The sequence below is a fragment of the Loxodonta africana genome, chromosome 12, assembly GCF_030014295.1.
Source record: "Loxodonta africana isolate mLoxAfr1 chromosome 12, mLoxAfr1.hap2, whole genome shotgun sequence".
NCBI classification, from domain to species: domain Eukaryota; kingdom Metazoa; phylum Chordata; class Mammalia; order Proboscidea; family Elephantidae; genus Loxodonta; species Loxodonta africana.
In genome coordinates this window covers 6,049,646-6,076,595 of record NC_087353.1, presented here as the reverse complement: position 1 = coordinate 6,076,595, position 26,950 = coordinate 6,049,646, and the positions used below count along the sequence as shown (strand labels likewise).

The 26,950-nt window shown below is 40.1% G+C and overlaps 1 protein-coding gene across 1 annotated transcript in view; it reads left to right on the top strand.

Annotated features, from left to right (window-relative positions):
- Nucleotides 1-6,515: 6,515 nt before the first annotated feature.
- The window catches only part of DLGAP2 (DLG associated protein 2), a 149,061-nt gene continuing 128,626 nt past the window's right edge, over nucleotides 6,516-26,950 (top strand). Inside the window, exons 1-2 of the mRNA XM_023550382.2 lie at nucleotides 6,516-7,725; nucleotides 20,332-20,543. Of these exons, the coding sequence (XP_023406150.2) occupies nucleotides 6,724-7,725; nucleotides 20,332-20,543 (1,214 nt within the window). The 5' untranslated portion in view covers nucleotides 6,516-6,723. The remainder of the gene's footprint in view (nucleotides 7,726-20,331; nucleotides 20,544-26,950) is intronic.

Below are 26,950 nucleotides of genomic sequence, written 5' to 3'. Positions count from 1 at the left end.
GACCACTCACACCACCCAGGGACTCCTATGCTAACATTACCAAAACCAACACCAAACCTGTTGCCATGGAGTCAGTTCTGCCCACGGAGACCTCTTCTGTTACAGAGCAGAACTGCCCCATAGGGTTTTCTTGGCTTTAATCTTTACAGAAGCAGATCTGTGTGTGTGTTTGGTGTCATATCTTAGAAACCATTGCCTAATCCATGGTCACAAAGAAATATGCCTTTGTTTTCTCCTAAGAGCTTTATAGTGTTAGACCTTACTTTTAGATCTGTGATCTATTTTGAGTTAACCTTTGCATATGGTGTGAGGTATGTAGCTGCATGTGGCTAGATCCGGTTGTCCCAACATCATTTGTTGAAAAGACTGTTCTTTCGCCATTGAATGGTCTTGGCACCCCCTTTGAAAATCGACTGGGTATAAATGTGAGGGCTTATTTCTGAACATTCAGTCCTATTCCACTTATCTAAATGTTTATCGTGATACGAGTATTACACTATCTTTATTACTATCATTATGCTGCAAGTTTTGAAACTGGAAAGTATGGCTGTTCCTCCATTGTTCCTCTTTTTCAAGATTGTTCTTGCTATTCTGGGTCCCTTGAATTTCAATATGAATTTTAATATCAGCTTTTCAGTTTCTACAAAGAAACCAGGTGGAATTTTGATAAGGATTGCATTGAGTTGGTAAATCAATTTGGGGAGTTTTGCCATCTTAAAAATGTTAACTCTTCTGACTCATGAATGTGGGCTCATGAATGTGGGCTATCTTTCCATCTATATAGATCTTCGCTAATTTCTTGCACCAATGTTTTGCAGTTGTCAGCACACAAATCTTGCATGTCTTTTGTTAAATTTTTGAGGAACCTTTTTTATGGGGCTTCAAATAGAGTTCTTCGTACCTTCAAACAATAAATACAGGAATAGGTTCACAAGGCTATTTCTTCTTGTGTTCTCTGACCTGCATGTGTAGAGCAGGGTCCTGATAAAATGGCAGGTGGGCTAGAGAGCATGGGGAGTTATAAGAAAAGGCAAGCAGAGCAGGTGCTACCCTGGGGAAGAGTGTGAAGGGAAAGGAGCGTAGGTGGAAGGAAGGAGTTGATCAGAGAAGGGAGTCAGAGTGATCCCAGTGACCCAGCCAGGACTGGCGTACAATGTTGCACAAGGCTGAACTAAAATTTCAAAAAAAAAAAAAAGATTGTTGAGTTTAATTATTTTGTAAAAAGTACATTAAGACACATCATTTTTTATTTAGTAAAAGATTCCATGAACTACTTTATAAATTTGTTGTTGTTTTGTTAGTTCAAGGGGTTATTCTTTCCAGGAAGAAAACAGCAATAATAAATTACAGAGGATGAGGGCATGTCCCTCCCCTGCATCAACAGATAAAATCAAATTGAAATGCATGTAGATAGGAAATCAGATTAAATGAAATTCAAGCAAAGGGAGAAAAAGCCAATTTTCTCAACAGGGAAGTGAATGCCAAGTTGCCCTACAGCCAAGGAGGAGGGCTAGGGCAGGTGCATAGCTGAGGTCAGTTGGCTTCCCATAGTTCTGAAATCCAGGCTTCCCGGACTTCATGTCTCCCTAAGCCCTGGGTCCTGGGACCATCAGTGTAGTATCAGCCAGCCTGGCTGACTCAAGTTAGTGCTTCCTGTCGAACAATTAGCTTGGTTTAACCAGAAATGGAAAATGGAGCCCCCAAGCTCTACCCTTCTCCCACCATCGGCTACGGTGTAGAAATAAAATTACTCCTTTTTTTTTTTTTTAAGTAGACCTGGTGTTAGCAGAAGGTCCCTATGGCACAAACGGTTTGTGTTTGACTACACTTTTACACACCAAAGGTTGGTGGTTTAAACCCACCCAGTGGTGCCCCGAGAAAACCCTATGGGGCAGTTCTGCTCTGTAACAGAAGGGGTCTCCGTGGGCGGAACTGACTCCATGGCAACAGGTTTGGTGTTGGTTTTGGTAATGTTAGCATAGGAGTCCCTGGGCGGTGCAAGTGGTTGATGAGCTTGGCTGCTCACTGAAAGGTTGGCTGTTCTAGTCCACCCAGGGGCACCTTGGAAGAAAGACCTGGGATCTACTCCCAAAAAACAGCCGTTAGAAACACTTCGAGCAGTTCTACTCTGACACACCTAAACCAAAAAACCAAACCCGTCACCAGCAAGTAGATTCCAACTCCGAGCAACCCTATAGGACCGAGTAGAACTGCCCCACAGAGTTTCCACGGAGCAACTGGTGGATTTGAACTGCTGGCCTTTTGGTAAGCAGCCATAGCTCTTAACCACTTCACCACCAGGGCTCCTTGACACACACAGGATCCCCATAATAGGAATTGACTTGACGGCAACTAGTGTTAGGAACAGGCAACCTGTGACTGGACTTCTGGGTTTAAATCCAGCTCTGCTACTAACGGTGTGTGTGTCTGTGTGTCTGTGTGTCTGTGTGTCTGTGTGTGTGTGTGTGTGTGTGTGTGTGTAAGAAGAGAGAGAGGGTTTGGGAACATGTCCTACATGCTCCTTCTACCCTCACTGTCCCTCAGCCAGAATTGATTAAAGGAGACCACCCAGGTATAGCATCTGGTAGTGCCCAGCATGCAGTAAGCACTCCATAAATGATAGCTCTTTTTCTTAAGTTTTTGTTTCTACCCTTAAAATTTACTTTTTAAAAGGAGTAGACCAAGAATATCACGAAATCCTACAGTAAAATGTGCATTTACGTTCTAGTTTGAATTTGGGGAGACAGTTGTTTATTAATAAATAGTGCCTGTAATTGTTGTTTTCTCTTGCTTAATAACAAAAATAGTATAGTGAATAGCTAGAAATTAGAAAGCTAAGATGCTTCCCACACTTCTTGTTGTTACTTCATTTTGCACAAACAGAAATTACCAGCCTTTAAGTATTTATCAGAGCCCTAGTGGTGCAGCGGTTAAGAGCTCGGCCGCTAACCAAATGCCCGTCAGCAGTTTGAATCCACCAGCTGCTTCTTGGAAATCCTATGGGGCAATTCTACTGTGTCCTGTGGGGTTGCCATGAGTCTGCAGTGGGTTTGGGCTTTTTCAGTATTTATTACATATTATGTAGACTTACAAAAAAACTATAGTACAAGATCTTACTAGACTGTTTAGTAGCGTTATTTACAGTATGTTGTTACCTTGTTACCTTGTTTGTTGTGATTGTAACATTATTTTTAAGAGGTGATGTATAAGCTTCAAGTGCGCAGCACATCGGGGAATGCAATCCTGTATAATGAAAATGAGAATGTGTTATCATATTGCATAATCAAATTTAATTCATTTCAGTTGAATTTTTATCTCTTATACTGTTCTTTTATGCAGCCATATTCATAATGTAGCTCCTAGGCTAAACATTAGACAGAAATAGAATACATGAGTGGAACAATAATGGGCTTGCTTTTTAATATTAAGGAAGATTAGAATTGTATTAAATTACATATTAATGGAAAAATAAAGCAAAAGATAATAGGATGACAACTTTATGCTGCTGTGAAGTCTAGATTACAGAACATAGTTTTGCCACTTATCAGCCTAATATTGAATTTCCTTTGAAAACTTGCTTTTAATTACATTAAAATATAATAGAATCTTAATATTCCCTCCTAATAAAGTGCTCTAGGTATAATTTGGCTGTTGAGAAAGAAGGGCACTGAGTAGCTATTATAGTATAGACACTCCCATGAGAGAGTGTAAGCACCTTAAAATATAATAAACTAAAGCCCTCTTTGGAAATAAAGGATCTATTTATCCTTGACCTGGACACTGTTTATTGTGAGAAGAAGCAGGAGAGATGCGCTTGCTGCCCATAGCACAAGAAACAACCCAAAACCTTTCTCTGAGTTTGCTGAAATTCCTCAAAAAATATTTACATTCTCTTCTATATCAGTGACTCCTAGGTGTGATAAGTCTTGCCTCTAACTTCTCAGGGATCAGTGAAACTATGTCCTTTTCCATATAATGCATTTGGATATCTGATGTGACCTGGACAAGTGAGCCTGAAAAACAGGGCATTTAAAGCTTCATAAGCTCCTTGGTGGTGCAGTGGTTAAGAGCTTGGCTGCTAAGCAAAAGGTCAGCAGTTCGAATCCACCAGCCGCTCCTTGGAAACACTATGGGGCAGTTCTACTCCATCCTATAGGGTCGCTGTGAGTTGGAATTGACTCAGTGGCCATGGGTTTTGTTTTTGGTTTTAAGCTCCAAGTACCTTGGACTAGACATCTGGTGAATGTTCCTAGCAGGTGATGAGGTTTTCCTTACATTAATTACCTAGACAGTTGGGGTTGGAAATAATAGGGGGAAACCCTAGTACCTCTTAGCTTTCTTTCCCATTCACGGTTGCCCTAGGTGTTCATTTGTATGCGCCTTTGAGGGGTCATGGGTGGCTCTATGCGTTCTAAGTGTGATCAACCCCAGGGTTGGTTGTGCTATACCTAGGTAAAGACACACACTTCATTTTTCAGTTGTCATAAAAAAGGATACTATGTCAATAACAAGGAGCCCTGGTGGCACAGTGGTTAAAGCGCTCAGCCGCCCACCAAAAGGTTGGTGGTTCAAACCCAGCAGCTGGTCCGAGGGAGAAAGATGTGGCAGCCTGCTTCTGTAAAGATTACAGCCTTGGAATCCCTATGGGGCAGTTCTACTCTGTCCTGTAGGGTTGCTATGAGTCAGAAGCAATTGGATGGCAGTGGGTTAGGTTTGGTTCGGCATGTCAACAACCACAGCCTTAGCCTCCCACTGCAAGTCATAGAAAGTTGGTCATTCAGCTAACAGCAGGAGCTTCTTAAGGAAAGTGGGTGATGAGGGAGGGAGGGAGGGAGGGAGAGAGGCAGGAGTGGAGGAAATACAGGGAACAGAAGAGACCAAGAGGGGACCCTGGTCAGGGGACCAAACTTGTCTCTGCTTTCCCCAAGCAGAGGTGTTTTTCAGGGTTAGAATGTCACACCTCGTGAAGCTCGAGTGAGAATGAAGTAAGGGGTGAGGACCATAGAACCCTCCCTAGTGTCAACCCCATGGGCTATTGCCTTGGTATTCTGCTGTGCAGGTTTCTTTTCCGCCTGTTCCCTTACTGGAATCAGCTTCGCGAGTTGATGTTTCCTGCACCTGCTTGGCCACTAGGCAGAAGCAAGATCTAACTTGGGACTGAAACTGAAACGCTTGAACGGCAGGAATCAGAGGTGAAGCCAGGGGCTTCTCGAGTGAATCCTGGAATCCAATCACGTAAATTTAATAAACCCAAACTTTATAAATACAGAGCCAAGAGAATTTAAAACAACTATAATAACCCAGCTAGTGAATATTGAGAGTTTTACTTGTACTTGGAACTGTTGATTTACCCCGGTGTCTCGTATCCTTGTCACACGGTTGAGGAAATGGAAGCTTAGTGGGGCTGAGTAACTTGCCTAGACTCACACGCTTAGTCACGGCAGAGCTGAGACCCCAACACAAGCCAGTCTCTTTCCAGAGGCCACCGTTTTAATGTTATACTCAACTGTCTCTCTCACAAGAAATCCAGGAAGGGATTCAGCAGCCAGAAACAGCAAGCACCACATCTCCTGAAAGGTCGATTCTTAACTATGTGATTATCTGTGTATAATATAGCGTAGCATCTAAGGAGCCCTGGTGGTGCAACAGTTACGTGCTTGGCTGCTAACCAAAAGGTTTGCAGTTCGAACCCACCCAGCAGCTCCATGGGATAAAGACCTGGCAACCTGCTCCCCATAAAGATTACAACCTAGAAAAGCCTAAGCGGCAGTTCTACTCTGTCACATGAGGTCACCGTGAGTCAAAATTGACTTGATGGCACCCAACAACAACAACAATGTAGCAGCTACCATAATCAAAGGCTTTTTTCTTTTTTTTACTGAATAAAATTGTGTACTTGAGAAAAAAACGTGAAATAGAAAGTCAGGATACCTGGGTTTAGTCCTCATTTTGACACAGAAACATGGCCTTGAGAAAGCCACTTCAATTCCTTTACCTGCACACTGAGAATGTGGAGTTAAACAGACTACTGTATTTTTTTTTTTTACAAATAATGTGCGTGCGTACATAACACACCCACACACATGTAATGATGTAACACACAGAGCACGCAGAGGAAAATATTGAACAAGGGGGTTGCGTGGTTGGCAAAAAGCATATAGCATGTGTTTTATTTGCATAAAATATGGTATCTCGTGATTAATACGTTAGTGAGTAAAGTATTAGCTTGCCAGACAATATTACTAATTAAATATCAGATGTCATTCTTCAGACTTGCTAAACTGAACCACAGTACTCAAATCTAATTGAAATAAAACCAGTATTTTTTTAATCAAATTGCTTGTTTTTTTTTAATATCGCAAAATTGCTGCCAAAAGACCTGATGAATTTACTGGACATTAAATATTATTAGTTGGAGAATATCATTTGGAAATTTCAAACTTTACCCTTGTTAATATTATCATTCTTTAGAGCTATCAAAGAATGTGGTATAAAAATGATTTGTCTATTTGAATGCCCCAGACAAAAATGAACACTGACTATTGGACAAAAAGTTTATGTATTGGGTGTCAAGTAGTTTACTTTTCTAACACAGAAGGGTTTGTATCACTATTTCTACAAAGTATTAAATGACATTTCTGTGTTTTATCCACAGACCAGAGGTACTCATGGTCGCCAACTCAGCACTTCAATGAAGAAAGATACTCTCCTGCTCCTAGGAATATGAAAGGATTATCCGGGAGTCGAAATCAACCACAGTTATGTTCTGGTCATACTTGTGGCTTAACACCCCCTGAAGACTGTGAGCATACTCATGATCACATTCATCATGGGCAGGAAACGAGGCAATCCTACTTGCTCAGCCCAACTGACAGCTGCCCCATGGACCACCATCGTTGTTCACCCAGAAGTTCCATCCATTCCGAATGTATGATGATGCCCGTGATGATGGGTGACCATATGTCTAGTAGCACTTTTCCCAGAATGCACTATAGCTCGCATTACGATACAAGAGACGATTGTGCCATGTCTCACGCTAGTACTAAAATTAATCGAATTCCAGCCAATCTTTTGGACCAGTTTGAGAAACAACTCCCTCTCCATAGAGATGGATTCCATACTTTACAATACCAGAGGACTTCAACTGCCGCGGAACAACGCAGTGAGAGTCCAGGGAGAATACGACACCTTGTCCATTCTGTCCAGAAGCTCTTCACTAAGTCTCATTCTTTAGAAGGCTCTTCCAAAAGTAATGTGAATGGGACCAAAGGTGACAGTAGAGTGGATGATCACCACCACGGCCACCATTCGAAACATAGTAAAAGGAGTAAAAGCAAGGAGCGGAAACCTGAAAGCAAGCATAAATCTGGCATGAGCAGTTGGTGGAGCTCTGATGACAATCTGGACAGTGATAGCACCTACCGAACGCCCAGTGTGATTAATCGGCACCATGTAGATCACATCTCCCACTGCTACCCGGAAACGCTCCAGGGCCCCTTTGGGGATCTTTCACTGAAAACTTCCAAAAGTAACAATGACGTCAAGTGTTCTGCCTGTGAAGGCTTATCTATGACCCCCGATACAAAGTACATGAAAAGGAGTTCCTGGTCCACCCTTACAGTAAGCCAGGCAAAAGAAGCTTATCGCAAGAGTTCCCTTAACTTAGATAAGCCTCTGGTCCATCAGGAAATCAAGCCTTCCTTGAGGCCATGCCATTACCTGCAGGTAAGGAGTCTCAGTATTACAACTGCAATTTCATATAACAATGTTAATAGGAAAATATCACAGGTGATATTAACAGGCCTGATCTGGGAGAGCCTTTGAGATATTCTTAATTCTTCTTTTGAACCATAACCCTACACCCGATGGGCCCATTCCTTTAAAGCTTCAAATGCTGAAGGATTTAGCAGCACATATAAAATATATTAGCCCACATTAATGTGTTTTCATTTGAAATTTGATCATTGGGCCTAATGTAAATTGGCCTTCAACTTCCGTGAGTTCATTTGCCACACCTGACAATAGCATCGTGTCAGTCTTCACAGCACCAGGGAGTCTGACTATGGAGAGTGCATCAGATTCTCTGGGATGTAGACTAACTGAACGTGCCAAAGGCAGCTGATCTCTTAACCACTGCACCACCAGGGCTCCAATAAATAATGTAGCAAAGACAGTGAATTGCTAGAGGCATCATATTGTGGAATTCTCTATTTTATATCATTTCCTTCTCATCTCTGTCTTCTAAATCACGCTATCACTGAATTGCCGGGGGAGGGGGAGAATGTCAGACCCCCTGGGGCCCATCCACCTCTTTCAGGGATGCCTCTACAGTTACTGCTAACAGCAAACAGTGCTAATAACAAAATTTGAAAGTCTGAGATCTTTTCTTCTGTATATATTTTTTGTTGTAGTTGTTCCAATTCACAAATCACTTCTACTTCCCTGAGAGCAGTTGCTATAAGCTGTGCATTGATTTAGAGAAATCTTCATAGAATAATGACTAATAGCGCTAAATGCTAGCTGAGTCATCAGGCAGTCAATTAATGGAACGAATAAACAACTGTGAATCTTTGCATGAGTCAGAGAATGCCAAATCATTTCAGCAACATCTATTGCCATCCTGGTACACCATCCAAAACTCAGTGGTTGTGTTTTAAAAGGAAATGCTAACCAAATTACTTTCAGAAATTTATTCAAAGACACAAATTGGTAGTTAGGCAAAATAGTATTTTTATAGCAGTGGCAAAGGATTAGATTTTGCTTGCGATTAGCAAACTCTAATAAATATCAAAATATAAAAATGTATCTGTACGTATATAAAGGAACAAGACAAGTAGAGCCAGATTTTACTCTTTGATATATTATCATTAAAGAAGCAAAACTCTCTTGTTTTTCTCTGTGTTTGTACCTGGAAAATCTCTAGTTCAAAGTCTCCTAAACAGTTTAGGATTAGGCTACAGTTGTGATGTTTTCTCCCCTAGGTCATCCTGATTCCAAAGCTACTTCTTTTTTTTCTTTTTTTTTAACACCTATCCTGGCCTGGAGCCCTGGTGGCACAGTGGTTAAGAATTTGGCTGCTAACTAAAAGGTTGGCAGCCTAAATCCACCAGCCGCTCCTAGAAAGTCCTCTGGAAAAGTTCTACTTTGTCCTAAAGGGTCACTATAAGTTGGAATCAGCTCAACGGCACTGAGTTTGGTTTGGTTTTTATCCTGGCGTATCCTCCACCCACACCTCAACTCTGCAATATCTCAGATCCCTCAGATCCTATTTTTGCTCATAAAATTTTTTTTTTAGTTCAGAAACTTCTCCTTTTACTGAACATTCTTTTCTCTGCCTTCTAGTAGCTCTTTTAACAAAAAATTATTATGAAAAATATGAATTACATGGAGAGGTAAACATGTAATAAAGTGAACCTCAATAAACCCATAGCCCAGCTTTAAAAACTCTCAATTAATGGCTGATCTTGTTTTATTTATACCCCGCCTACTCACACAGGAAAACCCTGGTGGCGTAGTGGTTAAGAGCTACGGCTGCTAACCAAAGGGTCGGCAGTTCAAATCCACCAGGCACTCCTTGGAAACTCTGTGGGGCAGCTGTACTGTGTCCTATAGGGTCGCTATGAGTTAGAATCGACTCGACGGCACTGCGTTTGGTTTATTTTCTTTTTAGTCACCCAGATTATATTGACACATGCATCAAATAATTTCAACTGTAAGTATTTCTGCATTTATCTCGAAAAGATACCAACTGAAAGACAAGGACTCTTTCTTTTGAAGCATACCCACAATATCATTCTGAAAAAAATACAATAATTCTGCATCATTTTCAAAGAACTACTCAATATTCAAATTTCCTAGACGTCACACACCTTTTTTTAAACAGTTTCTTTGACTCAGGATCCAAAGAAGGGGCTTACAGAGCAGTTGGTTGATTTGTCTTGTAAATGTTTTACTCTATAGATTTTTCCTCTCCTCTTTTCTCTCTTCTTCTTCCTCCTTGAAATTTTTTGTTTGTTTGCTTTAGGAACGAGTTCATTGGTCTCATGGGTTCCCGCAATCTAGATTTTGTGGTCACCTTCCTTCTGTGTCATTTAAAATGTTTCTCTGGTTCCCATGTTCCTGTAAGTTGGTAGTTAGGCTTACCAGTTCGTGAACTTATCTGTCCTGTGATGTCTCACTGTAAGCTAGTGTTGTTCACTGGGCATTTTAAGGTCATTAATCGTATTTCTCAGTTATTCTGTAAGCAGGATATCCGTTTTTGCTTCTTCCTGAGGCTCCACACTGTTCCGCGTACAGCAAGTAGGTGCCTGGGTAAAACCATCCAGGTGACTAACTGATGGAAGTGAGAGTGGGTCAAGTGGGAGCGGTTGCCCTAGCAAAATACATTTTCCAGGCTTTAAAACAGTATTTCATCAAACAGTAATGTGCAAAAAATGACAAATTGTGATTTGATCCTGTGGAAAAAATGTGATTCAGTGGAACACAACATGAAAGTAAAATCCCCCTGGGATTAAATAACGCTGTTTCAGACAGAGATGAGAAAGAGGGAAGGAAAACAATTAGTATGCCTTCCCTCCTCTAAAACCAAAACCCATGGTCGTTGAGTCGATTCCGACTCATAGCTCAGACTCACAGCGACCCTGTAAGACAGAGTAGAGCTGACCCCGTAGGGTTTCCAAGGAGCGCCTGGTAGAACTGAACTGCCAACCTTTTGGCTAACAGCCGTAACTCTTAACCACTATGCTACCAGGGTTTCCTCCCTCCTCCAAGACCCCCCCCCCCCCAGTTGTCTCATTTCCTATGAAGAGATTCACACGTTTCTCAGGGAAGTTATAGCTTCAGAGTTCTCATTAAGTATCACAACTGTCTTGAACATCAGCCCAGCCTTCTTCGTGTTCACGTAAATAGCATATCCTCAGAAATTCAGCCTGGAACATGACTGTCCAAAGGCCAGGAAAACATTTCTAGCAGCATGCAAAGCAGTGCTGGATCCCCAGTAAGTCGCCGTGGCTTTTGTTTGACCCCTGCTCCGCATCCAATGCACTGTGCTCCTTCAAAACTGCACTGTCGTCCAGGAGCAAATTCCTCCTGTTCTTCTATTCTACCTCTAAATGAAACCCAGCACTTTGTGAGGTGCAATTCAGTGCTGTTTTATTTTTCTTCCTCATTGTCCTTTAGTAGCCATGGCTGGATCCACTCATAAGATTTATGAAGACAAGCATCACAAATTATAGCTCTTCAGGCCGTTTCTGTCATAGGACTCAGTGGAATTGATGTCCTGCATTTTCAAAGGGGTTCTTTCACATTTGTTCCCTGGTTTTGATTGGATTAAATTTTCTGGAGGGTGGAAAAGATAAACATTTCTGTATCCCCACAAGCCCAGATTTTATTTCACAACCAGAATTTAGAAGGATTAAAGGAATTTACCTGCAGAGGCTACTATGAGAATAAAATTTAAAAGCCAAAAGAGAGAAAAAAAAAAAAAGTTCATAAGCTCTTTATTCATTCTTCACTAAAAACTAGGAGATTTTGAGCTGAAAAAAAAGATTGCTTTTTATTTTCACCTTTGGTTTTTACAGAGTATAGTTAACATTAGAAGAAAATGTCATTGTGTTTTTTAAGTAGATCAAAACAGACAACAAAGAGAATTGAAAGAAAATCCCGATACCATTTTTTTCTTTCAAGTAGCTCTTGTTTTTGTATTTTCTACATCACCAAGACAAAGCATTTAAATTCAAACTTTTAATGAATGTCAGATTAATTTGGCTAAGTGATTCACCTCAGGGAACAAGAGGCACACCGTGTCATGTTCTATGCTAAGTGCTGGGAGTACAAAGATCAACAAAGATGTTTGCCCCTGGTCCATTCAGAGAGCAGACAGTAGCAGCCTGCGCCATGTGAGACAGACTGTGGGATTTGTAGGGAGCCCAGCAGAGGGATCATCCCCGCCACACGGAAGCAGCCCTCTACTGCAAATGGCGTTTGAACCATCGTGCTCCACCACTCGCTCCTTTATCTTTCTTCTTTTCCCTTACTTTTCTTTCCACTTCTTTCTCTCTTCACTCTGCCTATTCCTTTTTGCCTTTCTCTTCTTCTGTTCCCCTTCATATTCTCTTAGTCTGATCCTCTCTTACTTTGTCAGTAACCTGGCCTTGATTTCCACTTGGGAGTGGTCCTAGCTGTTCCTTAGTCCCAGTGGGACCTCTCCTGGTGAACAGGTGACTGATTTGAGGCTGAGTGGCGACTTGAGAAACTTAATTCTTTTTTTTATCCCTCTCTTTTCCATGTTCTTATATGTACAATCAGAATGCTCCTTAGAAGCAAGGATGGCAAGACTATGTCTCACATGCTTTGGACATGTTAGGAGGGATCATTCCCTGGAGAACATTATCCTTGGTAAAATAGACAGCCAGTGAGAAAGAAGACCCTCAACAAAATGGATTGACACAGTGGCTGCAACAATGAGCTCAAGCATAGCAACAATTGTGAGGATGGCACAGAACTGGGCAGTGTTTCGTTCTGTTGTGTGCAGGGTCCCTATGAGTCGGAACTCACTCCATGGCACCTAACAACTACAGCACATGTTCAAGGACAGGAGATCCTGGTGGTGTAGTAGTTAAGCTATGTCTGCTAACCAAAAGGTCGGCAGTCCGGATCTACCAGGCATTCCCTGGAAACTTTGTGGAGCAATTCTCTGTCCTATAGAGTCGCTCTGAGTCAGAATTCGACTCAACAGCACCGGGTTTGGTTTTTTGGTTTTTGGTTCTAGGACAGTATTTTGCTTTGCTTTTAACATGTGATGCCCTTCCGTTTTGATGTGCTGGGAAGGAAAGGAACAGAGGAGGGGGGAATGGAATAAACAGTTTTGAGCATTAAAAATGTTTCCAAGATTTTAAAAAATATTTCTACTCCCCTTCCTTCACTTTCTCTTTCCTGCAGAGGCTTAAAAGCTGCCCTGTGTGCTGATCAATAACCCAATCCTTGCAGCCACTCATTGGAAAGAATTTTCAACTCTCTATTGTGTAAACTGTGAAGGTTTCTGTCTTCAAGGTGCCAGAGTGAACGTTTAATTAGGAATTTAATGAAGTTTCTGGGGTGCGAACAAAAATAAATCCTAAAGATTACATCATGTTTCCCGATTATATTTCCTCAACAGGTCATGTTAGTCTAAAAAAAAAACCAAACCAAACCCGGTGCCGTCAAGTCGATTCCAATAGTTTAGATAGTTTAGAAAACTCATCCATCTTTTACCAAAGGGAGCCAGTCTCTGCTGTTGTTTCTACAGCAAGCATTTAAAAGTGCTTTTAAGAAATACATAGCGCTGGTCATTTATTTCCACAGAATTCAAAAGTGAAATATAAATTTTAACTAAGTAAGAGTTGAGGGGCGTGAGTAATCTGTGAAGCTGTGTGAAATATGGATATTGTGGTATTTTTGAAAATGAAACGTTCATCCCTAATTGCTCACACACCTTCCCCAACCCCTGATGATTCCATTGAAATTTTTTATCACTCACTTTCTATCAACATTCAAGATTTCAGAGTCATTGTTTTCATGTTATTTGACCACTGCATTCCATTCAAAACATTCTCTCTCCTGTGATCTCCCCACCTTGTTGGTTGCTCCTTCCTGACTCTTCCTCCACTGACCTCAGACCTGGTTCCTCTACTTGGCTTTGTCTATCCTTTGCTTCTGTGTGATTTCATCTGCATTAGGATTTAAATTCAGCCTATATGCTGATGACTTCCAACTATCTGTAGCTCACCTTGATGTCTCCTCCTGAGTTCCAGGATCGTATATGCTCCTGCCTTCATTGTGTCCCCTCTTATATCTTACAGGCATCTGAAACTGAATCGATGTAAACCTCTGATGCTCACCTGCATCCATTCTTCACACAGCAGCAGAGCAACCATTTAAGACATAACTCAGTATTAGTACAGGCTACGATATGGGTGGAGCCTGAATGTGTTACACTGAGTGAAATAAGTCAATGAACAAAAGGACAAATATTGTATGACCTCACGTATATAAAAAAGACAAGAACTGGCAAATGTATAAAGACCAAAGTTTATTAGTGGTTGCTAGGGGCAGGGAGGAGGAAAGAGGGAGGTGTTATTGCTTATGGAGTACTGAATTTCAGTTTACAGTGATGGAGAAATTGTATTGATTAAGGGTAGCATTGCAAAGCCAATTAATGTAATTGCTGTCAGTAAGTTGTATACCTGTAAAAAGCTGAATTGGCAAAGTTGTGTGATAGATATATTTATGACAATGACGAAAAGGGAGTCGCTGCTGAGGCTACTTATGTGCAGCCAAACATTTCATGGGCTTTGATTCCTCGGTTCAGAGGTTTACGGTCGTGGTTTCATGGGACATCCCAGTTAATTGGCCTAATAATATGTTTAGTCATCCCGTTTACCTCCTAGTTTGTTGCATAGTAACTGGAGTCTTAAAAGCTTGTAAGCGGCCATCCCAAAGCACAATAATTGATCTCTATTCACCTGGAGCAACAGAGGAAGGAGAGTCAGGAATAGGATATGTAATGTGTGGCTAATTGCCTCCAAAAACAACTGCCTCCTTTGCCATGAGACCAGAAGAAATGGATAGTGCCCATTTACCAGTAATGAACATTTTGATCAAAGTTTCTGTAGAAAAGTTCTGATTAAAAAAAAAGGGGGGGGGGAAGGGAAGGCAGAATAGAATTTCAATATCTCATGGAATCCAGACTTTCTGGAGCCATGGAGGCTGAATGAACCCTGAAATTATTGCTCTAAGATAATCTTTAAACCTTAAACCAAAAATATCCCCTGAAGTCTTCTTAAAACCAAACGGTAGTTCAGCTTAGCTAGTAAAGAGTGTGTTGCGTCACGCTCTTCAAGAACCGTCTATATGAGATCAGATTAATAACAACAGCTCCAAAGATTAGATAGGAGCCTTAGGGGGCAGAGAGTTTATGTTAATGGGGAAGAAACTACTCAGAAAAGGAGGGTGAGAATGGTTGCACAGCTCAAAGAATGTAATCAATGTCACTGAATTGTACATGTAGAAACTTGAATTGGTGTATGTTTTTCCTGTGTACAGCCACGTAACATTCCTTCGGGCACTGTCTGACCACGTATATGTCCGTGGTCCCATGAGGTTATAAGGTTCCAGGAAAAGGAGAAGCCTGTGGCCCCGCCTCCTGCAAGAACAGGGGAAGGAGAAAGGCTTGCAGTCATGCATCACCTAATGTCCATGACACGTACTCAGGAGTAGGACATTATGTGATTTGGACATTGTGAGAACACCATGTTATATACACACTTGCCTCCTTCTGGGCCCCTTCCCCCTCGGCTCAGGCTGCCCCTCTCCATACTCCCCTCCTCCGTCCTCCCCTGTGAGCCTTTCTCTTTCCCTCACCCCTGCAGGAGGTGGGGCCACAGGCTTCTTTTCCTCCTGGCGCCCTGTAACCTTATGGAACCTTAGGCGTATATGCTGTCAGACATTGCCTGAGTGGACGTTACTCCACAAATAACTGTATGGTGTTCACACGACGCCCAAATCACATAGTGTCCTGTTTCACAGAACATATCATGGACATGAAGCAACGCATGACTGTATATTCTCAACAACAACAAAATACTTTTAAAAAACTCTGGTTCCAAAATGACCTCCAGGGGACGCACCCACTTAAAACCATTGCCATTTACAGTGAAAACCTGGAATGCGATGAGCATGAGAGTCTTGCTCTCAGTTATATTCCCAATGGCTAATGTGCATTGTATGTATAAAATAATAATAATAATAATTAAATGAGCAAAGAAGACATTTCCCTAAGGGGAAACACTGCTTTTCATGGTATTTTTCTTCCTTGGTTTCAACACATGAAAGAGTATTAGTATAAAACCCTGGTCCTTTCACCTGTCCCTTGTGCTTAAAAGAAAGGAATAATATTTTAATATGCAATATTAAACTATCCTTAAAGCAAGCAACAAGAATATCAAAGTGCACAGTTATGTCAATTTAGGAAAATGCCTTTTTATAAATTATAAATGTCACTCTTCACTGTATACAACTAGATAATTAGGGTAATTAATTACAATTAAATGCAGCAAAGACTGCAAATTGCATATGCAGTAGCTGGTAGCTCTTATGAAGAGAAATTTATTCCTTCTTTCATTCATTCACTCACTGGGGGCTATAAAGCTACTTAATGTTTTGGAATGTGTACTTGGTCATGCTTATGCGTTGGTCTGCCAATTTTTAAGACTGTAAAATACTAGACAAAGGGTTATTTACTGAGATATAGTGACGTTTTAGCATTGCCCTTCTGTTCTTTTGATAGTCTTGAAACATATGCCTTGGAAATTGGTATATAGTACTTGAATTCATAGTCTGAGATCGACTCTGGTTTACATTCTTCCTTTATTGAAACTTCTTCTGTCAAAGACTGGGTAATTGGCTTCTTAAATAAGAAACTAAGAAAAATACAAGCTGGTTTCATTTGTTAATTAATTCACAGACTGCTGAGAGAATCTTTACTTTTTTCTTATGAAAACATGTTTTAACCCACAAAAGTTTCATAAACCTGCCAACATGAATCTATCTTTTACATGGCATATGGGCGGGCCCCTTCTTGGTCTATCGCCAGCTAATCTCACAGCCGCCTTTCCTGTGACTTCTTCTTCAAGTGCTCAGCAAGACAAAGCTGAACTCTGCATCCTTTCCTAAATACAGGGAGTTGTGAGGTTATGTCCTTGTCCTGTTTCTTCTACCTGTAGTGCTCACCATGCCACCTTCTCTTACCTTTCTGCTGGACCAATTATCCTTTAAAACAGTAAGCCTCACCTCCATGAAGCCTTCCCAGGTCATTCATCTCCCCCTCTGCAGATAGCTTCCATTGATTCTTTCTCTATTTTACTTCTCTACTGGCTTCTTTTGCCCTTTTTATACTATAATTCATTCCATTTTATGTCCAGCTCCTCTACTGAAATGCAATGTCCTTGAGGACTATGGCTTTTATTAAATTAAGAATAAGGGTATTTTTTATTACAAAAAGCAATATATGGCTTAAGTAGAAAATACAAGAAAAAATATTCAAAAAACTCCTAATCCCCACTTCCCAGTGATAATTCCTTTTACACATCAGTCCAGATATTTAGCTACGTATAATGCGGGCCTATATACTTTAATTTTTTTTTTTAATGGGGTGTATGCTGTACATTAAAAATTACTTTTCCCCCTTCTTGAACATCTTTCTATGGCAAAATACATATTCTTCTGAAGTATTATTTTTGATGGCTGATTAGTACCCACTGTGTGATTATAATAAATAGTTGGAGCAATCCCGTAAAATAAGATAGTAACATTGTTTCCTCCTTTTACTTTAATGAATAATTCACCAGTCCCTGGCACTGAATCTTATTTACTAGGAACCCATCTGTAGAAGTTAAGTTGCTGGGTCAATCACCCAGCCTGTGACAGAAGAAATTTCAGTAAAGAAAGTGTAAACCAGAGTCAATCTCAGACTATGAATTCAAGTACTATATACCAATTTTCAAAGCATATGTTTCAAGACTATCAAAAGAACAGAAGAGCAATGCTGAAATGCCACTGTATCTCAATAAATAAACATTTGTAAGTCTTTTTTGATAATATTGCCATAAAGATTATACTAGATTTAAATCCCACCAGCACTGTACAAAAAAAGTCTGTTTTACTACATCTTTCCCCATCTTCATAATTGTCCTTTTCTTTTTTTAATTGTTGAAAACTGACTTCTGGTAAAAAAAAAAAAAAAGACACATAGATAAGAATTGTTAAATGACCAGAGAAGTTCATTCTTCGTTAATCACTCTTTTGAGTTCTCCGAAACCCTCACCATCAGGAATAACGTCTTCTGTGCAGCTGAAATGGCACCTGGGTGAATCTGTGCCTGTTTTCTCAATTGCTGATTTCTTGCTGAAGGAGCTCTCTCTGTGTTACTAGGCATTTATTTTTTTATACCTGCAACTTCAACAGCTCTGCAATGTAATCTTTATGACTTTTGCCTTTTCCAGGTCTTTAATATTTCACAGTGCCCTTTCAACGTGGTTCACATTCTTCTTTAAATGTGGACAGCAGCACAGATCATAAAGATGTTAGAAATATCAGCTGAAAAGGATCATAACCCATCTCCATCGAGTCGACTCCAGCTCATAGTGACACTATAGGACAGAGTAGAACTGCCTCATAGGGTTTCCAAGGAGCGGGTGGTAGATTCAAACTGCTGACCTTTTCGTTAGCAGCCAAGCTCTTAACCACTGTGCCACCGGGGCTCCCTGAAAAGGATCATAGGTACCACCTATTCCAATCTTGCTATTTTATAGTTAAGGAGATTGGGCTTTGTGACTCCTCTGAAGTCACATAGCCTCTTGGATTCAAAGCTGGGATTAGAACTGGAAATTTCCCCTTGCCTTACGCCTTCTCCTCAGAGCAGCGCCTGGATCAGCGCTGCATGTTGCTGAGGTGCTGCGTTGTGATTCTAGGGCACATAGGCGGACCCGAGGGAGTGCTGTGTATAAATAAAATCTACAGCTATAATCCATCTAAGTTATTATTCATAGGGTTCTGGGGAGGTTTTATTTTGTCTAGATGCTTCCATTTTGCCACACTGGGTAAGTTGTTGGTAGAATTCCTCCTGGACTAGGCTGGAAGTGCAAAAATGTTTAAGTAACACAAATAAGCAGTAGTTGAATCTTTCTCACTTGGTGTTCTCCCCTCAGCTGTAGCATGAAAGGTTTCTGATATCCCAAAGCAGTGTTACAGTCAAATGTTGAAGGGAATGAATAAAAGGTGCTGTCAACTGAAAGCCCTGCCTTTGCAAGCAAGGTGCTTGGCTCTCTTTTGGAAGTGCTTGATAACTGGCTCACTAGCAGTATCAACACTGGAAAGATGGTTGAATTCATGTTAGGATCACATAAAGAGTATACATAAATGTATCTAAGTATTTTACAACAGGCAAAACACCTATTCTGAAGGTTTCTTAAATAACAAATTCTGTCATTTTCTTTCTACATAAATGGCCAGTTAAGTGAAGTGATTTTGAGGGATTTCTCTTTTCCAATAATCAGAACACAGCGCGTTAGGTCCTTTTCCTCCAGAATTGATTGGAGAGGTATGCTACATAAAGTTCTGGAGTTCTCTACCCTTAGCTGTCGCATGGTGGTGTTTGTTTTGTTTTGTTTTGCTTTTGTAAGTGTGAATTTGACCTATGGGGTCAACTTTATCCAGAGCCTCCATGTGGCTGGTCAGGCTAATGAGAACCTGTGAAAGGAAAGCTATATCCTGACCTGAATAGAAAAGTTGCAAACATCTTGTTAAATATGTTTCCATGATTTTTTGTTTGTTGTAAAGCAGGGATCTCAAGTTTATGTATGGTTGATAAATACAAAAATATTTACCTGCTTTATCATCTTTATGGGTTAGCCTGCACTTAAAATTATTGAGTAGGCGTTCTGTGTGGAGCCTTTGCTGGCAATATATAACAAGCATTTATAGTTCTGTACCAAGCCTGGTAGCATAGTGGTTAAGTGCTACAGCTGCTAACCAGAAGGTCAACAGTTCGAATCCACCAGGCGCTCCTTGGAAACCCTGTGGGGCAGTTCTACTCTGTCCTGTAGGATCGCTATGAGTCAGAATTGACTCAATGGCAGTGGGTTTGATTTTGGTTTTTTTTAACCAAGCTACTTTTTTTACATAGGATGCGACTAGTTACCATATCCTTTTTCTCCTACGGGTGTAGGCATTTTGCGTGTATGATCGAGTTCAACTTCTAGAGTTAAACCTCTACTCCTTTTTCAACTTGAAATTAAGGGGTGAATTTCCAGTAATGTGGGTATTTTCTTCTTCTCTTTTTCCTTCTTTGTTCTTTTCCTTTTCCTCTTGTTCTCATGTTCTCTTCTGTTTCTTTTATTTCATTATTGTCCACACCGGATGACTCTGTTTTCAGTTTTCTCAAGTTTCAGTTTGCTTTTGTACTAAATGGAAATAAATCTAAATGTTATAAATGTTGTGATGGTGTTTTCTCCCTGTTGAGTTTGTGAATATTTGTTCTGCTTCTCCTTTCCTAACATTTTCCATAATGTTGATTACTTTTATAATGAGAAAAAGCAATAATTTTATTTTAATGCCCTTTTAGGATTTGAATGACAGAATGCTAGGAAGTATCTTTGTGCATCTAACTTTCAGTGATAATTGACCTTAAAGAGCTGCGACTTCAAGAAATTGTAGACAATTTGTTCTCCCAAAAGAGCTACTTACAAGATTCTAAATGACAAGATTGACGCATATTGTGTATCTGTTCTATCCTAGGTGCCTCAAGATGAATGGGGAGGGTACCCCACTGGTGGTAAAGATGAGGAAATACCCTGCAGGAGAATGAGAAGTGGGAGTTACATTAAAGCCATGGGAGATGAGGAGAGTGGAGAATCAGACTCTAGCCCCAAAACGTCACCCAAGGTAGCCATCCGACCAGAGCCCTTGTTAAAGTCCATTGGACAGAGACCACTTGGAGATCACCAAACGTAAGAACTGCTGACTTGTCTTCCCTCCTCTAGGACACAGCTTGTTTCAGAACTCTTCTGTCATCATAACTAGTTATCTGCAGGCTACATGTCATCAACTTAAAAAGAAAATTCCTGAGTTTGAAACATTAGACCCAGTGGCCATCAATTTTAAAATCCTTTAAAAAAAAAAAAAAAAAACTGACCTTTGGTTATTTCTTTATTACATAGTAATTAAGAAAATATGCTTAGGCATATTAGCAACCATTAGCTAGTGTTACCTATCAAATTATTTTCTCTAGAGGATGTAATTCTATTTGTGTGAATTTGTTTGTAGGAGGTTAAAAATTGTAATAGGGAGTTTTTTGTTGACAATGACTTTATGAATGCATTTTTCTAGGCAATAGTTGTGTGTGTGCATGTGTCTATGTGTGTAGGAGGCAGGATATGGGTTAGCTTAAACATGTAATATATGCTTTATATATTTATTTGTCTGAAAACATTGATAAATTTAACTATTTGCCAAAATATAAACAGATAAAACTGTTTGAGAAACAGGCTACTAAAAGGAACTAGGAAAGCATGGCTGTTACTTTCGGTGGGCATATTGTTGTGCGTGTCAGATCCTACAAGCTAAATTGGGATGTAAAAGGTAAGAATGGCCTTGTATGTTGCCACTGCTTTCTGTTGTCAGTTGTCCCAGGTGAATGGAAAACAAAAGGGTGAAATAGCTTCTTAATACTTTGCCAGTGTTGCTTGAAGAGTTATTCATTGTAATGCATAAAGTCAAACAGTGACGCTCCAGGCCAATATGTTGTCTTTGTATCATTCTTTCCTCGTGTGTGGTGCACACAGTTTTAAGCAAAATGACTCCGTAATTCCTCCCAATAAATCAAATAATTCATTATCATTAGCTTGAACAATTAAAATTTGAATTGCAACAGAATGTTCTGTTTAACAAATTTGAACCATATCTTTATTATCTAATTCCGTTAAATTCAACAGCTGTTGTATTGGGAATATCAGACAGAAAACATCATGAGACCAGGGACCATGGTCTGTCTCATTCAGTGCCGCTGTCCACTACATGGTCAGGGAAAGTTTGTTGAAAGAATAACTGGGAACAAAAGCCTTGCTCTGAAGAAACTTACAGCAGAGGGGAGGTAGGAAAGGAAGGTGTATGTAAGCAAAAAAACAATGAGGAAACAATTTTTATTGCAAAGTTTTATTGGAGAACTGTGAGAAGCACTATGTAAGCACAAAGGTGTGAGTACTTTACTCCCAAAAGTGAAGTAAATGGATTGGTTCTTATCAACCTTGTATTTGAAGATGGTGAAGGACACATTTCCGTCACCCGTCTGTCAGTTTGTTGTACTACGATGGGTTTTATGCTGCTAGGATGCTGGAAGATGGTGCCATCGGTATTTCAAACACCAGCAGGGTCACCAATGATGGACGGGTTTCAGTGGAGCTTCCAGACTAAGAAGAAAAAAAAAAAAAATTTTTTTTTTTTTTGTGCTGGAAATCTACTTCCAAAAATTAGGCAATGAAAATATGATAGCCCAGAAGAGAACATTGTCCAACTTGCTTGCTTTAGACATGTCATCAGGAGGAATGAATGTCTAGAGGAGGACATCAGGTTTGGTGAAGTAGGGGGCCAATGAGGGCATGGGAGACCCTCAGTGAGATGGATTGGCACAGTAGCTGCAATGATGGACTCAAACATGCTGGCTAACAACAATGACAAAGACACACTTGGGAGTTACAAATTATGGCCAACCTCCATGCAGGAAAAACAATGCATACATGCAACAAGGTTGCTTAGTAGGTCTAGGAGCTCAGAAGCCCCCTGATACTCACACGTGGTCTCCGGATCTGAACTACTAGAGAGATGACCACTGGTATAACTTTTCATTTTAAATCTTTGATTCACTTTGTATATATGTACGTTAAAAAGCAAACTATACAAAGAGGGAGAGCCAACCATGCTTTAACAGTGAGCAGGTTTCAGGTAATTTTAAGAGCTATTAGCATTATTTTCATGTCAACAAGGTCTGCCCCTTCTTCCCCAACTAGTCCTCTAGTGGTTTTATTCTCTTGTGGTACCTTGCTTTGTCTTTACATTTGAATGTTCCTCATTGTATTATAATTTCTTTTTATGTGTCAGTGTCCCGTGTCAGGTCAACCACTTAAAGGTTTTTATCTTAGGGAGTAACCAAAAAAAACAAGCTTGTTGCCCTCAAGTCGATTCTCACTCATAGTGATCCTACAGGAGAGAGTAGAACTGCCCACAGAGTTTCCAAGGAGCAGCTGGTGGATTTGAACTGCCAACCGTTTTGATTAGCAGCCGTAGCTTTTAACCACTGTGCTTTCAGGGCTCCATCTTAGGGACTAGGTACCAGTATTAACAGTGTTTGGGAAAAAATTAAGTATTTTACATTTATAAAACTCAATCATTACCCAACAGAGTTAAAATTACTTCAAAAAGCCAACACAGTAATGAAGTGGCCAAGGCCATTTGATGGTATACTCTAATTATTGATAAAACTCTTCACTGTCCAAGTGTGAGAATCAGTCTGGGAGTTCATCTACAAATGGTTAATACCTGAACTGAACACATTCATCCCTGCAAACCAGATAAAATTTGGGGGAGAAAATGCTGCCCAACAGTTGCTAATATTATAAATACAAACTTACTCCTGCTTTTGGCTGTCCACACCACTGATCACTCTATCTGCAGAGAAAATCTGGGAGTTGGGTTCATTCTTCCATTTATTCAGTTATTTATCAATCCATTCATTCATCCAACAAATATTTAGGCCTTATGCTAGATTTTATTTGTAAGCGCTCGTTATTCTTTTCTCTTAACTCTGACACTGCAATATACGTAGAATGAAATGGAAAAGACAACTCCCTATAGAGCGTCAGGACAGCACTATACCTAACAATAATTCTCTATTAATTTGCAAAGTCCATGAAACTTCCATATTTTTTTTAATTTTTTTTTTTTTGTGCTTTAAGTGAAAGTTTACAAACCAAGTCAGTCTCTCATCAAAAATTTACATACACCTTGCTAAATACTCCTAGTTGCTCTCCCTCTAATGAGACAGCACACTCCTTCCCTCTGCTCTCTCTTTTCATGTTCATTTGGCCAGCTTCTGACACCCTCTGCCCTCTCATCTCCTCTCCAGACAGGAACTGCCCACATAGTCTCATGTGTCTACTTGATCGAAGAAGCTTACTCTTCACCAGTATCATTTTCTGTTCCATAGTCCAGTCCAATCCCTGTGCTTTGGGAATGGTTCCTGTCCTGGGCTAACAGAAGGTCTGGGGACCATGGCCTCTGGGGTCCTTCCAGTCTCAGTCAGACCATTAAGTCTGGTCTTTTTATGAGAATTTGGGGTCTGCATTCCACTGCTCTCCTCCTCCCTCAGGGGTTCTTCTTTGTGTTCCCTGTCAGGGCAGTCATCAGTTGTAGCCAGGTACCATATATTTTTCTGGTCTCAGGCTCATGTAGTCTCTGGTTTATGTGGCCCTTTCTGTCTCTTGGGCTTAAAATTACCTTGTGTCTTTGGTGTTCTTCATTCTCCTTTGCGCCAGGTGGGTTGAGACCAATTGATGTATCTTAGATGGCCGCTTGCTAGCGTTTAAGATCCCAGACACCACTCTCCAAAGTGGGATGCAGAATGTTTTCTTAATAGATTTTATTATGCCAATTAATTTAGATGTCTCCTAAAACCATGGTCTCCAAACCCCAGCCCCTGCTACGCTGGCCTTCGAAGCATTCAGTTTATGTAGGAAACTTCTTTGCTTTTGGTTTAGTCTAGTTGTGCTGACCTCTCCTGTATTGTGTGTTGTCTTTCCCTTCACCTAAAATAGTTCTTATCTACTATCTAATTAGTGAAAACCCCTCTCCCCTGCTCCCTCCCTACTCTTGTAACCATCAAAGAATATTTTCTCCTCTGTTTAAACTATTTTTCAAGTTCATATAACAGTGGTCTTATACAATATTCTTCCTTTTGCAATTGACTAATTTCACTCAGCATAATGCCTTCCAGATTCCTCCATCTTATGAAATGTTTCACAGATTCATCATCCATCGTTCTTTATCGATGGGTGGGAGTATTCCACTGTGTGAATATACCATAATTTATTTATCCATATTTCTGTTGATGGGCACCTTGGTTGCTTCCATCTTTTTGCTATTGTAAACAATGCTGCAATGAACATGGGTGTGCATATATCTGTTTGTGTGAAGGCTGTTATTTCTCTAGGATATATTCCAAGGAGCGGGATTGCTAGATCGTATGGCAGTTCTATTTCTGGCTTTTTAAGGAAGCACCAATTCAATTTCCAAAGTGGTTATACCATTTTACATTCCCACCAGCAGTGTATAAGTGTTCCAGCCTCTCCACAACCTCTTCAACATTTATTATTTTGTGTTCTTTGGATTAATGCCAACCTTGTTGGAGTGAGATTGGAATCTCGTTGTACTTTTGATTTGCATTTCTCTCTTTTTTTTTTTTTAATGGCTAATGATCGTGAGCATTTCCCCATGTATCTGTTAGCTACCTGAATGTCTTCTTTAGTGAAGTGCATGTTCATATCCTTTGCCCATTTTTTAAATTGGGTTATTTGTCTTTTTGTAGTTCAGTTTTTGCAGCATCATTTAGATTTTAGAGATCAGATGCTGATCAGAAATGTCATAGTTACAAACTTCTTCCCAGTCTGTAGGTAATCTTTTTACTTTCGGTGAAGTCTTTGGATGAGCATAGGTGTTTTATTTTTAGGAGCTCCCAGCTACCTAGTTTCTCTTCTGCATTGTTAGTAATGTTTTGTATACTGTTTATGCCATCTTTAGGGCTTCTAACGTTGTCTCTATTTTTTCTTTGGTGATCTTTATCGTTTTAGATTTTATGCTTCGGTCTTTGATCCATTTTGAGTTAGTTTTTGTGCATGGTGTAAGGTATGGGTCTTGTTTCATTTTTTTTGCAAACGGATATCCAGTTATGCCAGCACCATTTGTTAAAGAGACTGTCTTTTCCCCATTTATCTGTTTTGGGCCTTTGTCAAATACCAACTGCTCATATGTGGATGGATTTATGTCTGGATTCTCAATTCTGTTCCATTGGCCTATGTATCTGTTGTTGTATCAGTACCAGGCTGTTTTGACTACTGGGGCAGTATAAAAGGTTCTAAAATGAGGTAGAGTGAGGCCTCCCACTTTGTTCTTTTTCAGTAATGCTTTACTTATCCAGGGCCTCTTTCCCTTCCATAGGAAGCTGGTGATTTCCCCCTCCATCTCATTAAAAGATGTCGTTGGAATTTGGATCGGAATTGCATTTTATCTACAGATGACCTTTGGTAGAATAGACATTTTTACAATGTTAAGTCTTCATATCCATGAGCAAGGTATGTCTTTCCACTTAGGCAGGTCCCTTGCAGTAATGTCTTGTAGTTTTCTTTCCATAGGTCTGTTACGTCTCTGGTGAGGTTTGTTGCTGAGTATTTTATCTTCTAGGGGCTACTGTAAATGGTGCTGATTTAGTGATTTCCTCTTCAGTGTTCTTTTTGTTGGTGTAGAGGAATCCAACTGATTTTTGTATGTTATCTTGTATCCTAATACTCTGCTGAACTCTTCTATTAGTTTCAGTAGTTTTCTTGAGGATTCTTTGGGGTTTTCTTTGTATAAGATCATGTCATCTACAAATAGAGATACTTTTACTTCTTCCTTACTGATCTTGACGCACTTTATTTCTTTATCTAGCCTAATTGCTCTGGCTGAGATCTCTAGCACAATGTAGAGTAACAGTAGTGATAAAGGGCATCCTTGTCTGGTTCCTGATCTCAAGGGGAATGTTTTCAGACTCTCTCCATTTAGGATGATGTTGGCTGTTGGCTTTGTATAAATGGCCTTTATCGTGTTGAGGAATTTTCCTTCTATTCCTATTTTGCTGAGAGTGTTTTTCATGATTGAGTGTTGAACTTTGTCAAATGCCTTTTCTTTATCAATGTATAAGATCATGTGGTTCTTGTCTTTTGTTTTATTTACATGATGGATTACATTGATTGTTTTTCTAATGTCGAACCATCCCTGCATACCTGGTATGAATCCCACTTGGTCATGGTGAATTATTTTTTTGATATGTTGTTGAATTCTACTGGCTAGAATTTTGTTGAGGATTTTTGTATCTAAGTTCAGGAGGGATATAGGTCTGTAATTTTCTTTTTTTGTGGTGTCTTTACCTGGTTTTGGTATCAGTGATATGCTGGCTTTGTAGAATTAGTATTCTGTCCTTTTCTATGCTCTGAAATACCTTTGGTAGTAGTGGTATTAACTCTTCTCTGAAAGTTTGGTACAACTCTGCAGTGAAGCTGTCCGGGCCAGGGCTTTTTTTTATTGGGAATTTTTTGATTACCTTTTCAAT